The sequence below is a fragment of the Hirundo rustica genome, chromosome 22 (assembly GCF_015227805.2).
Source record: "Hirundo rustica isolate bHirRus1 chromosome 22, bHirRus1.pri.v3, whole genome shotgun sequence".
Taxonomy (NCBI): Eukaryota; Metazoa; Chordata; class Aves; order Passeriformes; family Hirundinidae; genus Hirundo; species Hirundo rustica.
Window position 1 is genome coordinate 380,663 of NC_053471.1, and position 13,517 is coordinate 394,179.

At 62.5% G+C, this 13,517-nt stretch overlaps 1 protein-coding gene across 6 annotated transcripts; it reads right to left on the bottom strand.

The window, feature by feature from the left end:
* Nucleotides 1-4,652: 4,652 nt before the first annotated feature.
* SH2D5 (SH2 domain containing 5) lies at nt 4,653-12,671 on the bottom strand. 6 transcript variants are annotated; one of them, XM_058423328.1, is made up of 11 exons: nt 12,168-12,627; nt 11,616-11,815; nt 10,853-11,076; nt 10,608-10,688; nt 10,422-10,496; nt 9,784-9,927; nt 9,486-9,695; nt 7,101-7,371; nt 6,913-7,015; nt 5,913-6,072; nt 4,653-4,979 (listed from the first exon to the last, which is right to left on the bottom strand). In XM_058423328.1, exons 3-11 carry the CDS (start codon nt 10,934-10,936, stop codon nt 4,770-4,772), a joined length of 1,338 nt encoding a protein of 445 aa, XP_058279311.1. In that variant the 5' UTR covers nt 10,937-11,076; nt 11,616-11,815; nt 12,168-12,627; the 3' UTR covers nt 4,653-4,769. The 6 variants fall into 6 exon arrangements, with proteins under 6 accessions (XP_058279311.1, XP_058279312.1, XP_039940509.1 ...); XM_058423329.1 differs by lacking the exon at nt 11,616-11,815 and having other exon boundaries at nt 12,168-12,671; XM_040084575.2 differs by having other exon boundaries at nt 7,101-7,263; nt 10,853-11,815; nt 12,168-12,671.
* Nucleotides 12,672-13,517: the final 846 nt, after the last annotated feature.

Genomic DNA, 13,517 nt, shown 5'->3' on the forward strand with positions numbered 1-13,517 from the left:
TCACACACACACACCGGGGTCAGTCACACACACACAGGGGTCAGTCACACACACACCGGGGTCAGTCACACACACACACCGGGGTCAGTCACACACACACACAGGGATCAGTCACGCACACACACCGGGGTCAGTCACACACACACACTGGGGTCAGTCACACACACACACCGGGGACAGTCACACACACACACCGGGGTCAGTCACTCACACACACCGGGGTCAGTCACACACACACCGGGGTCAGTCACACACACACACCGGGGTCAGTCACACACACACAGGGGTCAGTCAGTCACACACACACACCGGGGTCAGTCACACACACACACACAGGGGTCAGTCACTCACACACACCGGGGTCAGTCACACACACACACACCGGGGTCAGTCACACACACACTGGGGTCAGTCAGTCACACACACACACCGGGGTCAGTCACACACACACAGGGATCAGTCACACACACACACCGGGGTCAGTCACACACACACACCGGGGTCAGTCACACACACACACCGGGGTCAGTCACACACACACACACAGGGGTCAGTCACTCACACACACCGGGGTCAGTCACACACACACACACCGGGGTCAGTCACACACACACACACAGGGGTCAGTCACTCACACACACCGGGGTCAGTCACACACACACACACCGGGGTCAGTCACACACACACACTGGGGTCAGTCACACACACACTGGGGTCAGTCACACACACTGGGGTCAGTCACACACACACACACTGGGGTCAGCCACACACACACACTGGGGTCAGTCACACACACACTGGGGTCAGTCACACACACACACCGGGGTCAGTCACACACACACCGGGGTCAGTCAGTCACACACACCGGGGTCAGTCACACACACACACCGGGGTCAGTCACACACACACTGGGGTCAGTCACACACACACACAGGGGTCAGTCACACACACACTAAGGTCAGTCACACACACACTGGGGTCAGTCACACACACACCGGGGTCAGTCACACACACACCGGGGTCAGTCACACACACACACCGGGGTCAGTCACACACACACACCGGGGTCAGTCACACACACACTAAGGTCAGTCACACACACACTGGGGTCAGTCACACACACACAGGGGTCAGTCACACACACACACAGGGGTCAGTCACACACACACCGGGGTCAGTCACACACACACACCGGGGTCAGTCACACACACACACCGGGGTCAGTCACACACACACACAGGGGTCAGTCACACACACACCGGGGTCAGTCACACACACACACCGGGGTCAGTCACACACACACACTGGGGTCAGTCACACACACACACCGGGGTCAGTCACACACACACAGGGATCAGTCACTCACACACACCGGGGTCAGTCACACACACACACTGGGGTCAGTCACACACACACAGGGGTCAGTCACACACACACACAGGGCTCAGTCACTCACACACACCGGGGTCAGTCACACACACACACTGGGGTCAGTCACACACACACCGGGGTCAGTCACACACACACCGGGGTCAGTCACACACACACAGGGATCAGTCACTCACACACACCGGGGTCAGTCACACACACACACTGGGGTCAGTCACACACACACAGGGGTCAGTCACACACACACACAGGGATCAGTCACTCACACACACCGGGGTCAGTCACACACACACACTGGGGTCAGTCACACACACACCGGGGTCAGTCACACACACACCGGGGTCAGTCACACACACACACCGGGGTCAGTCACACACACACACCGGGGTCAGTCACACACACACACCGGGGTCAGTCACACACACACTGGGGTCAGTCACACACACACAGGGATCAGTCACTCACACACACCGGGGTCAGTCACACACACCGAGGTCAGCCACACACACACACCGGGGTCAGTCACACACACACTGGGGTCAGTCACACACACACACAGGGATCAGTCACTCACACACACCGGGGTCAGTCACTCACACACACTGGGGTCAGTCACACACACACACCGGGGTCAGTCACACACACACTGGGGTCAGTCACACACACACACCGGGGTCAGTCACACACACACACCGGGGTCAGTCACACACACACCGGGGTCAGTCACTCACACACACCGGGGTCAGTCACACACACACACCGGGGTCAGTCACACACACACCGGGGTCAGTCACACACACACACCGGGGTCAGTCACACACACCGGGGTCAGTCACACACACACTGGGGTCAGTCACACACACACACACAGGGGTCAGTCACACACACACTGGGGTCAGTCACACACACACACCGGGGTCAGTCACACACACCGGGGTCAGTCACACACACACACCGGGGTCAGTCACACACACACCGGGGTCAGTCAGTCACACACACCGGGGTCAGTCACACACACACCGGGGTCAGTCACACACACTGGGGTCAGTCACACACACACTGGGGTCAGTCACACATGCACACTAAGGTCAGTCACACACACACACTGGGGTCAGTCACACACACAAACCGGGGTCAGTCACACACACCGGGGTCAGTCACACACACACCGGGGTCAGTCACACACACACAGGGGTCAGTCACACACACAAACCGGGGTCAGTCACACACACCGGGGTCAGTCACACACACACACTGGGGTCAGTCACACACACACTGGGGTCAGTCACACACACACACCGGGGTCAGTCACACACACCGGGGTCAGTCACTCACACACACAGGGGTCAGTCACTCACACACTGGGGTCAGTCACACACCGGGGTCAGTCACTCACACACACCGGGGTCAGTCACACACACACACCGGGGTCAGTCACACACACACCGGGGTCAGTCACACACACACAGGGGTCAGTCACACACACACACCGGGGTCAGTCACACACACACCGGGGTCAGTCACACACACATCAGGGTCAGTCACACACACACACGGGGGTCAGTCACACACACACACCGGGGTCAGTCACACACACACCGGGGTCAGTCACACACACGGGGGTCAGTCACACACACACACCGGGGTCAGTCACACACACATCAGGGTCAGTCACACACACACAGGGATCAGTCACTCACACACACCAGGGTCAGTCACACACACACTGGGGTCAGTCACTCACACACACCAGGGTCAGTCACACACACACCGGGGTCGGTCAATCACACACACACACTGGGGTCAGTCACACACACACAGGGGTCAGTCACTCACACACACAGGGGTCAGTCACTCACACACACCGGGGTCAGTCACTCACACACACCGGGGTCAGTCACACACACACACTGGGGTCAGTCACACACACACACTGGGGTCAGTCACACACACACCAGGGTCAGTCACACACACACACAGGGATCAGTCACTCACACACACCGGGGTCAGTCACACACACACTGGGGTCAGTCACACACACATCGGGGTCAGTCACACACACACACGGGGGTCAGTCACACACACACACTGGGGTCAGTCACACACACACCAGGGTCAGTCACACACACATCAGGGTCAGTCACACACACACACAGGGATCAGTCACTCACACACACCAGGGTCAGTCACACACACCAGGGTCAGTCACATGCACCCAGTCAGCCCCACACATCTGGATCAGGCCTACACACTGGGGTCAGCCTTCCCCCACAGGTCCCCCCACCCATCCAGACCAGCCCCACGTCCTCTCACTCGGCGGGACTGGGGCAAGCCTAACCCTGGGAATCTGCACCCATTGTGGTGGGAAGCACTTACACCTCACTGGGGGCATGCAGGGGAACGACCCCCAAGGCAGGGAGCCTGGGGAAGAACGGGAAAATATGGAGAAAAAGAGCTGGGAAGTGATGCAGAGAAAGGGGGAATTTGGGAACAAGTCTGAGGGGGAATTAGGGCAGCTCAGGGAGGAGGAAACCTGAAGGGGGGGATTTGTGAGGTAAACCCTGACGGGAAGCTGAAGGGCGGGAAAGCCAAGGGTAAGAAGCCCAGAGGTAACTTTAGGGAGCCGAGACACACCCAAAGGGACTGAGCAAGGGAACACCTGAGGGCCGGAGGGCGCGCACGGAGGGCGGCCAGAGGCGGCGGCCCCGCGCATGCGCGAGTGACCGCACGAGGTCGCCGCAGCGACCGGGGCCGCTGCGGGGGAGAGGCCCCGCCCACCGTGTCACGTGACTGCAGCGGGGTCACGCCTCTGTGTGTGTGTGTGTGTGTGTGTGTGTGTGTGTGTGTGTGTGTGTGTGTGTGTGTGTTTGTGTTTGTGTGCGCGTGTGCAGGGAGTGCGCGAGCACAGGTGTGCAAGGCGTGGTGGCACAGACGTGTGCATGTGCGTGATGGCACCGGTACCCAGCTGTGACCCCTGCGTGTGTGAGAGAGGGTAAATGAACACGTGGGTGTGCAACCTCCTGCGAGCACACCTGCGCCACTGCAGCAGCGCGTGGGGGTGCGAGAGCGGGAGCCCAAACGCGTGGTGCACTCGTGTAAATGCGTGAGTGCACAAGCGCGTGGTGCATTATGCAAGAGTGCATGAGTGTGAGTGCATGAGGTGCCTGGGCCAGAGAGCGTGTGCACACAGGTGTGAGCACACAGGCATGCGGCGGGTCACGCCGTGGGTGGGTGTGAGCAGCCAGCAGAGCCCTGCTCCGGATGCACGAGAGCCTTTATTGCGGGCGGGCAGGACAGCCCGGGCAGGGGGATAAGGCAGGCGGCAGCGAGTTAAAGCTGGGGGTGTCGAGGGACAGCCGTGCACGGGGAGGGACCCGGGCTTAGCCCCGCTCGTGCTGCACCCCGATGGGGGCGGCGGGGGCCCAGGCGGCCTCTCTCGCCCCGGCACCGGTGCTGGCCCCGCCGCCGGGGTCCCGCTCCTCGTAGCCGGGGTTGCGGCGGCCAGGGGCCAGGCGGCAGAAGCAGCCACCCGGTGGCCCGGAGTAGTGGGCGAGGAGGGCGGCCACGCTGGCGAACTCGGCGTTGGAGTGCTGCCGTCGGGAGAGAGGGGAGAGGGAGAGGTGAGCCCCTGTACAGGCTGTGCTTACACACCCTTGAACTGAGTGTGCCCACGCAGCAAATCCCTGCGTGCCCCTGTGCCAGCGCACCCACGCACCTCGCACACCCCTAGGCTCTGCACCCACGGAGCCAAGGCACCCACGCACCAGGCACAGGTGAAGGCGTGAGTCCGATGCAGCTGTGCATGCACCACACTGCACCCCCGCGTGGGGTACTGGGGCGCTGTGCGTGCCAGATACACCCACAGACCAAAGGCACCCTGACCTGGCTGGTGGATCAAATGCACAGCAGTGCACTTGTGCATCACATACCTGTGCATTAGTGCACCCAAAACTCAGGTATGTTACACACCGAAGGGCAGATGCACCGGTGCACCCACACCTGCGTGCCGAGCCCACAGGCAGCTGTGCCCCAAGGCACCCATGGATCGATGTGCCCACACTCCCACACCCATGTGTGCACCCACACCTGCACCTGAGCCCACCTTGGCGCATCCCTGCACCAAGGCACCAGTGCAGCCATGCACAAGCACACCAAGTGCGCTTACATGGTGCATTAAGCGCATGCACACAGCAGTGCATCCTTGTCCCGATGCACCAACACACCGGTGCATCAAGGCACAAATGCACTCACAGCCCCGTGCACCCACGCATGGGCGGTCCACACACACACAGAGTGTCAAGTAGATGCGTGTACGCACCGGTGCATCCATGCATGGGCACACCAAATGCACTTACGCAGCGCAACCCCGCGCCGAGGCACAACGCGGCAGCGCAGGGACGCACAGATGGACCACGCGCACTCGGAGCCCGGGGCTCCAGGTGCAGACACAGCCGCTGCTTACCCCGCTAAAGCCCCCGTGCCCTCATGCACCGAGCACCCCTCAGCCGCAGCCCCGCACTCACCTCCACGCAGAACCGGCCCTGGTGCGTCCTGGCCAGGCCGTAGCACACGACCCCGCAGGGCACCCGCACCCACAGGCACCAGCGCTTGGGCAGCCCGGGCTCGGGGCGCAGCAGGAAGGCGCCGGGCACGTCCCGCTGCAGCAGAGCCACCCCGGCAGCCCTGGGATCGAGGCGGCGGTGGGGCACGGCTGGGGATGGGGCAGGGGCGGGGATGGGGCAGGGCCGGGGATGGGGCAGGAGAGCCCAGGATGGGGCAGGGCCGGGGATGGGGCACGGCTGGGGATGGGGCAGGGGCGGGGATGGGGCAGGGCCGGGGATGGGGCAGGAGAGCCCAGGATGGGGCAGGGCCGGGGATGGGGCACGGCTGGGGATGGGGCAGGGGCGGGGATGGGGCAGGAGGGCCCGGGATGGGGCAGGAGAGCCCAGGATGGGGCAGGGCCGGGGATGGGGCAGGAGAGCCCGGGATGGGGCAGGGCCGGGGATGGGGCAGGAGAGCCCAGGATGGGGCAGGAGAGCCCAGGATGGGGCAGGGCCGGGGATGGGGCAGGGCCGGGGATGGGGCAGGAGAGCCCGGGATGGGGCAGGAGAGCCCGGGATGGGGCAGGGCCGGGGATGGGGCAGGGGCGGGGATGGGGCAGGGCCGGGGATGGGGCAGGAGAGCCCGGGATGGGGCAGGAGGGCCCAAGGATGGGGCAGGAGAGCCCGGGGATGGGGCAGGAGAGCCTGGGGATTGAACAGGAGGACTCGGGGATGGGGCAGGGCCAGGGATGGGGCAGGAGGACTCGGGGATGGGGCAGGGCTGGGGATGGGGCAGGAGAGCCTGGGGATGGGGCAGGAGGGCCCGGGATGGGGCAGGGCCGGGGATGGGGCAGGAGGGCCCGGGATGGGGCAGGGCCGGGGATGGGGCAGGAGAGCCCGGTGGTGGGGCAGGACCCGGCAGTGGGGCAGGGCCGCAGGGCTGTGGGTGCCGAGGATCAAGTGCTCGCACACGCCCACTCACCTGGCGATGCCGGCGAAGGCCCACACGCTCTCGGCGAGGACGCTCTCGTTTTCGGGCAGGAAGACCAAGCTCCTTGCCCCTTTGCTTTCCCCTCCCGCTGCTGCTGCGGGAACCCGTTAACCCACTCTTCGCCCCCAAACCTTCGCGGTACTTGTGTCCCCGTGCCTCAGTTTCCCCCCGGCACTCACCGGCGTCGCGGGGCTGCTGGTGGAGCTGTCCGTCGCCCCCGCAGTCCCGGTAGGCTCCCGAGCGCAGCACTTTGCTCCGAATGGCTTTCTTGCGCACCAGCACCGGCGAGCAGTAGGGATTCCCCGGGCGCCAGGCTCTGCCCTCCGCCTCCAGCCGCCGGTCCTGGGGATGGACGGGCTGCGAGAGCGGCCTGGGGGCTCTGGCCGTGGGGAATGGCAGGCGAAACACCATGCAGAAAAATGCTGTCGAAAGGATGCGGCACCAAAAAAGCTGTGCAGAACACCATGCAAAAACAAACGAACAAACAAACAAAAACAAAACAAAACAGTCGTGCAAAACACTGTGGGGAGAATGCAGTGCAAAAAATGCTGTGCAAAACATCATGTGCAGAAGAAGTGCCATGCAGAACACCATGGAAAAACGCCGTGCAAAAAAAATCACCGTGCTGTGCAAAAACAGTGCAAAAAGAGCTGTGAAGAGCATTTTTACTATGTAGACATTTCTGCAAGAAATGCCATGCCAAAACAGCCAGTGCAAACCGCCCTGCAAAAAGTGCCATGTCAAAAAGTTATGAGGAATGTGTAAAAAAAGTTATGCAAAAAAAGAGCATGGAAAGAAAGCGCTGTGCAAAAATGCCAAGGAAAAAATGCACCGTAAAACCTCCTGCAAAATCACTGTGCAAATAATAGCTGTGCAAATTGGCCGATGCCAAACGCCAGGCAGGAAAAGCCCTCAAGGAAAGGCTGTTTAAAACAGGCTGCGCAAAGCAGCTCGTGGGGCCGGGCTGTGCGGGATGGGCCTTGCAAAGCACAAAATACCTACGAGAAAAGGTTGTGCAAAACACTGCACACACACCACTGCGCAGAGAAAGGCTGCACGGAGAGGAGATGCAAGGAAACACCACGCAAGACACCAGGTAATGATGCGTGGTGTGATAACGTGCTGCTCAAAATGCGACAAAAGGCCACGCAAGAGCTGCCTGGGAACACGCTGTGCAAAAAACCCCCCTCTGCTAAAAGCACCATACACAGACTCCCGTGAAAGAAACGGGGCTCTCCTGTGCAGGGCAGGAGCTGGACTTGGATGATCCTTGTGGGTCCTTTCCAGCTCAGAAGATTCTGTGCAACGCCGTGTGAAGTAAAGGCCGTGGAGGAAAAGCCACACGAGAGCCCGCACACAAACAGGCTGTGCCAAAGCGCTCGTGTGAAGCGCCGGGCGAGGAAACAGCGTGTGAGAATGCCAGGTGTGGGAATGCCAGGTGTGAGAATGCCAGGTGTGAGAATGCCAGGTGTGGGAATGCCAGGTGTGACAACACCGTGCACACAGACGAGCAGAGGAGCAGCAGCCGGGGCAGGGCAGGGCAGGGCAGGGCAGGGCAGGGAAGGGCAGGACAGGACAGGGCAGGACAGGGCAGGGTAGGGCAGGGCAGGGAAGGACAGGGCAGGACAGGGCAGGACAGGGCAGGGCAGGACAGGGCAGGGCAGGGAAGGACAGGGCAGGACAGGGCAGGACAGGGCAGGGCAGGACAGGGCAGGACAGGACAGGACAGGGCAGGGCAGGGCAGGACAGGGCAGGGCAAGGCAGGGCAGGACAGGGAAGGGCAGGACAGGGCAGGGCAGGGAAGGGCAGGGCAGGACAGGGCAGGGCAGGACAGGGCAGGGCAGGGAAGGGCAGGGCAGGGCAGGGCAGGACAGGACAGGACAGGACAGGACAGGGCAGGACAGGACAGGACAGGGCAGGGCAGGGCAGGGCAGGACAGGGCAGGACAGGACAGGGCAGGGCAGGACAGGGCAGGACAGGGCAGGGCAGGACAGGACAGGACAGGACAGGACAGGGCAGGACAGGGCAGGGCAGGGACAGGGCAGGGCAGGACAGGGCAGGGCAGGACAGGGCAGGGCAGGGAAGGGCAGGGCAGGGCAGGGCAGGACAGGACAGGACAGGACAGGACAGGGCAGGACAGGACAGGGCAGGGCAGGGCAGGGCAGGACAGGGCAGGACAGGGCAGGGCAGGGCAGGACAGGGCAGGGCAAGGCAGGGCAGGACAGGACAGGGCAAGGCAGGGCAGGAGAGGACAGGACAGGGCAGGGCAGGGCAGGAGAGGACAGGGCAGGGCAGGGCAGGGCAGGACAGGGCAGGACAGGACAGGACAGGACAGGGCATGGCAGGGCAGGGCAGGACAGGACAGGACAGGACAGGACAGGACAGGGCAGGGCAGGGCAGGAGAGGACAGGGCAGGGCAGGGCAGGGCAGGACAGGACAGGACAGGACAGGACAGGACAGGGCATGGCAGGGCAGGGCAGGACAGGGTAGGGCAGGGAGGACAGGGTAGGGCAGGGCAAGGCAGGGCAGGACAGGGCAGGGCAGGGCAGGGCAGCAGCACCTACCCCGGTGCCCAGCGGGCCGGGGCCACCGGCCGCAGGCAGGCGCCGGAAGGACACGAGGGCATTGACATTTCGTGACACCTCCTCGGGGTTGAGGGGCTCCAGCAGCACCCCAGGCCCCGGGAGCTCTCCCTCGCCCGCCTGCTCCTCGGGGTGTGCCAGGAGGTAGCAGAGCTGGAAGGAGCGGCAGAGCAGGAGGTGCAGGGTCTGGACCTGGGGGAGGCAAAAGACACTGCGTGCAAATATTAAAAATAATAATAATGATGGTGTTTTGGGGGCTGTGGGGGGGTTGGGCCACCACCTCTCCTGGGAGCCCCACGAAGAGGTGGCAGAAGAGGATACTGGGGGGGCTCTGGGGGTTGCGGGCCACGAAGGCAAACTGGCGGTCAGGGAGGCTCCAGGTGCTGTACAGGATCCGACGCAGTGCATGTGCCATCAGCAGCGTCTGTGGGATGAGGGGAGAGGGGCTCAGGGGCACCCAGCTCCCCTAGGCCCCCCCAGGGGCACCCCTGTTTGCACACACAAAACAGCTTCTCAAGAGAAAAGCAATGCTCAGAGAGGTACAGCCCCTCTCCCAAGCACCTTTCCAGCAGAACACTGACACTTCCCCAGCGTCCCTGACTTCCTCAGCACCTCTGAGCTCTCCCCCCAGCATTCCTGACCCCCGTCCCCAGCACCTGTGACCTGCCAGCCCCAGCAACCCTGACTCCTCAGACCCCAACCCATCTCCCCAGCACCCCTGGCCCCCCCATCAGGCCTCAACAGCCTTGACCCTCCCAGCATCCCTGGCTCCCCTCCCCAGCAACACTGATTCTCCTCCCCAGCACCCCTGAACCCCTCAACACCCTGCAACACCCCTGACCCCCCTACTCAGCCCCCCTGAACCCCAGCACCCCTTCCCCATCCCCTTTGACCCCACCTCCCCCCCCAGCCCCCTACCTCGCCATCAGCACCGAGGACCTTCAGCCCCTGCAAGCTGAACCTCAGCACCACCGACCTCCTCCTGGGACAGTCCTGTCCGGGGGAGATGTGGCACTGGGGGTCTAGGCTGTGCCCCCTGTGGGTGCCCCAATTATTCGGGGTTCCCTGTGTTTCCCAGCGAGGGGAGCAGTGGTAGATCCTGACCTTCAGCGCCCTCAGCTGCTCCTCCAACTGCCCCACTCGCTGCTGCAGGTCCAGTTCCTCCACCATGAAGGATCCCACGTACTGGGGGGGCAAAAACCCCACCTGTGTCAGCAAAACCCCCCCACAAGGCCCCCCCAGGGCAACAGGCTGACACTGAGGTGATGTTTTGGGGAGTCCTGAGGGTGCAACAGCACCCAAATCTCATCTTGGGGTGTCACACCCCCACCCTGCCGTGGGTAAGTCACCTCTGCTGCCTTGGTGACAGACCGGGCTCGCTGCTGGGGGGCCGCAGGGTCTGGCCCCCGCCCATTGCCCGGCTTCTTCTTCATGGCAGCGGCGTTTGGGAGCGGAGGCTCGATCACGATGGGGTTAAACAACTCCAATGCCACATCTGAGTTATCCGGAGCCCTCCAGGGTGCTGGTGCTGGTGCAAGCACGGGGAGCCAGGGTCCGGCCCCGGTCACTGTCCCTGTGAGAAGGGAAGGGACAGACACAACTTGTCCCCACTGTCCCCTGTTTCCAGCCCGCTGAGCCCTGAGGAGGTGCTGCAGTCCCTGCACAGAGCTCCCCAAGCCCTGACGCCAATGCAGATGTCCCCAGGTCCCGGTGCAGATGTCCCCCAGGTCCCTGCCCCAATAAAATGGTCCCAACACAATGGTTCCAGCACCGTGACTGCACGGGTGATGTGAGGGTCCCCATCTGCTGTCCCTGAGCTCCAGCCGAGGGCTCCATGTCCCCACTGCAAGCAGCATGCAGGAAGTCCCTCACGTCTTGATCCCAAGGGTGATGTGAGGGTCCCCAGACCCCCACCCCAAACGTGATGGATGCAGTGCCCACATTCCATCCCCAGATGAAGCCCAAGCAATCCCTGCACGCCGGACATCCACTCTGGACCCCAAGGGAGGCACATGCAGTCCCACATCCCGAACTCCAGCAAGGTTTTGGGGTCCCCCCACATCCTCCCTCTCCCATCCTCCATCCCACTTCCCGCGGGTCACGCAGCAGCACCGAGACCCCCGGCGCTCTCCAGGGGTGATCCCAAAACACCAGCGATGAGGGCAGCAGATTTGAGGGTGCTTTTTTGGTCCAGAACAGCCACGGGGGAGTGCGGCGGACCCTTCTGCAGCCAGCCAAAGAGGGTTTGTGCTCCACAGCCCTCGGCCGGGCTGAGACCGGCAGAACTCGTGTCACAGAGGCCCCGCAGCCGCCTGGGGGCAAACGCGTGAAAGGGGGAGGGGGTCCGGCTGCCCCAGGCGCATCCTGATGGTGCGGGGGTCCCTGCGGTGCCGCGTCCCCGTCACCAGCGCAGGTTGGCCCCTTCTCCTTCCGGGCACAATTTGGGGGGTCTCCCCCCTCCCCCAGCCAATCCGCGGACAGGCAGCCCCCAAGCCCCGCCCCCCTTTTCCCACGTTTCATTTCTCACTGGAGCCCCCAGCCCACCGGCCACCCCGGGGGTCCCCGAGGGAGGGATGTTGACCCCCCCCCCGAATTTAGGTGATGCGTGACACCAGGCGCTAAGCATCCCCTGGGACCCCCATCCCACCGGACCCCCCGGCTCACGGGCAGCTCTCGCTCGGATGGCTCCGGAGAAACGCAGGTGAAAAATTGCCGCTGCTCCGGCTCTCGGCCTCCGCCGGTCGCTTTTCCTTCGCCGGCGGCTCCTCGGGCAGCTCCGGCCGCGGCGCGGGGACGCTCGAGCCGTGGGTGTCAGGCCCTCGCCGCCAGCCAGGCCCCGGCCAGCCCGAGCCCACCGAGCTCACGCCGGGCACGGGGCAGGCGGCGAACTCCCGTTTCCTGCCTCCGATCTGCCCGCGATGAATCACCGCAATTTTCCTCCTCGGTTCTCTCCGTTTCTTGGAAGCGACCGCCAGCAGGAACGCTCGTTCGGGATTTTGGAAAACGCGGCGGCAACTGATTTTCTCTGCGTCTTTTCCCGTCCCCTCCGGCGTGCCCAGCGGAGCAGCGATTTCTAACCCTGACACGTACACACGTGGCTGCTCGCTCGCCACCCCCTGCCCTGATGCTCAGACCCTTCTCACCCCAATTTCTACATTCCCTTTGGAGTTTTGCCCACTGCTGCCTGCTTTTGCTGGGAACAAAAAAAAAAAAAAAAGAGGGGTGGCCCTGGCCTCACTGCAGAGCAATGCCGTAACCCGGAGCCTCCCTCACACCCTCTGGGCCAGCCGAGGGAAGAAGCTGCCCTCAAACCCAGGGATGAACGAGCTTGGCTTCTGGAATAGGAAAGAAGTAGTTTGGGGAGGAGATGGGGACTAACCCTCAGTGCTGCATCCAAAAATCCCTGTCTCGTGCCCCAGCAATCCCGAGGGTGAGAGGAAAAGGGTCCAACCGGCAACATTCAACCCCTGGGTCACTGCCAGCACCAGCTGCTTCCAGACAGCACGAGCTGCGATGGCAGAGCCACCCGATCATCGACAGTGGAGAAACCGTGGGAAAAAAAGGAAAAAAATAGGACAGATGAGGCTGAAGAAACAACATAATGGAGCCCGGTCTGGCCAGGAAGCAGAGACTGGGGAAGAACGAGTGGCAGAGCCGGCACAAACCCCCCAGAAGGCGTTTGCTCTGCTGGCAATGACGACTTTCCCATTTAATCCCAGTCACTGCTCCTGGGAAGAGAGGATCACTCCTTTGGATTAAATACAACCAAGCCTGTGTCTTCTCTTTGGCTCGGTGTGCAGAAATGACTTCAAACCACAGCCAGAGTCTGGTGATGACCAAGCTTTTGGCACAGCTCTTATTTCAAGGTGCTCCTGCTCAGATGTGAGAAATCTGTGTCATCCAGAGCAGTGTTTTAACAAACCCCCATGAGATTGTTGGTGTGGGGATGCCATTGGGAAGAGGGAGATTGAAAAATGCCCAGCACCTGGGTGAAGACTCCTTGTCCCCATAAAT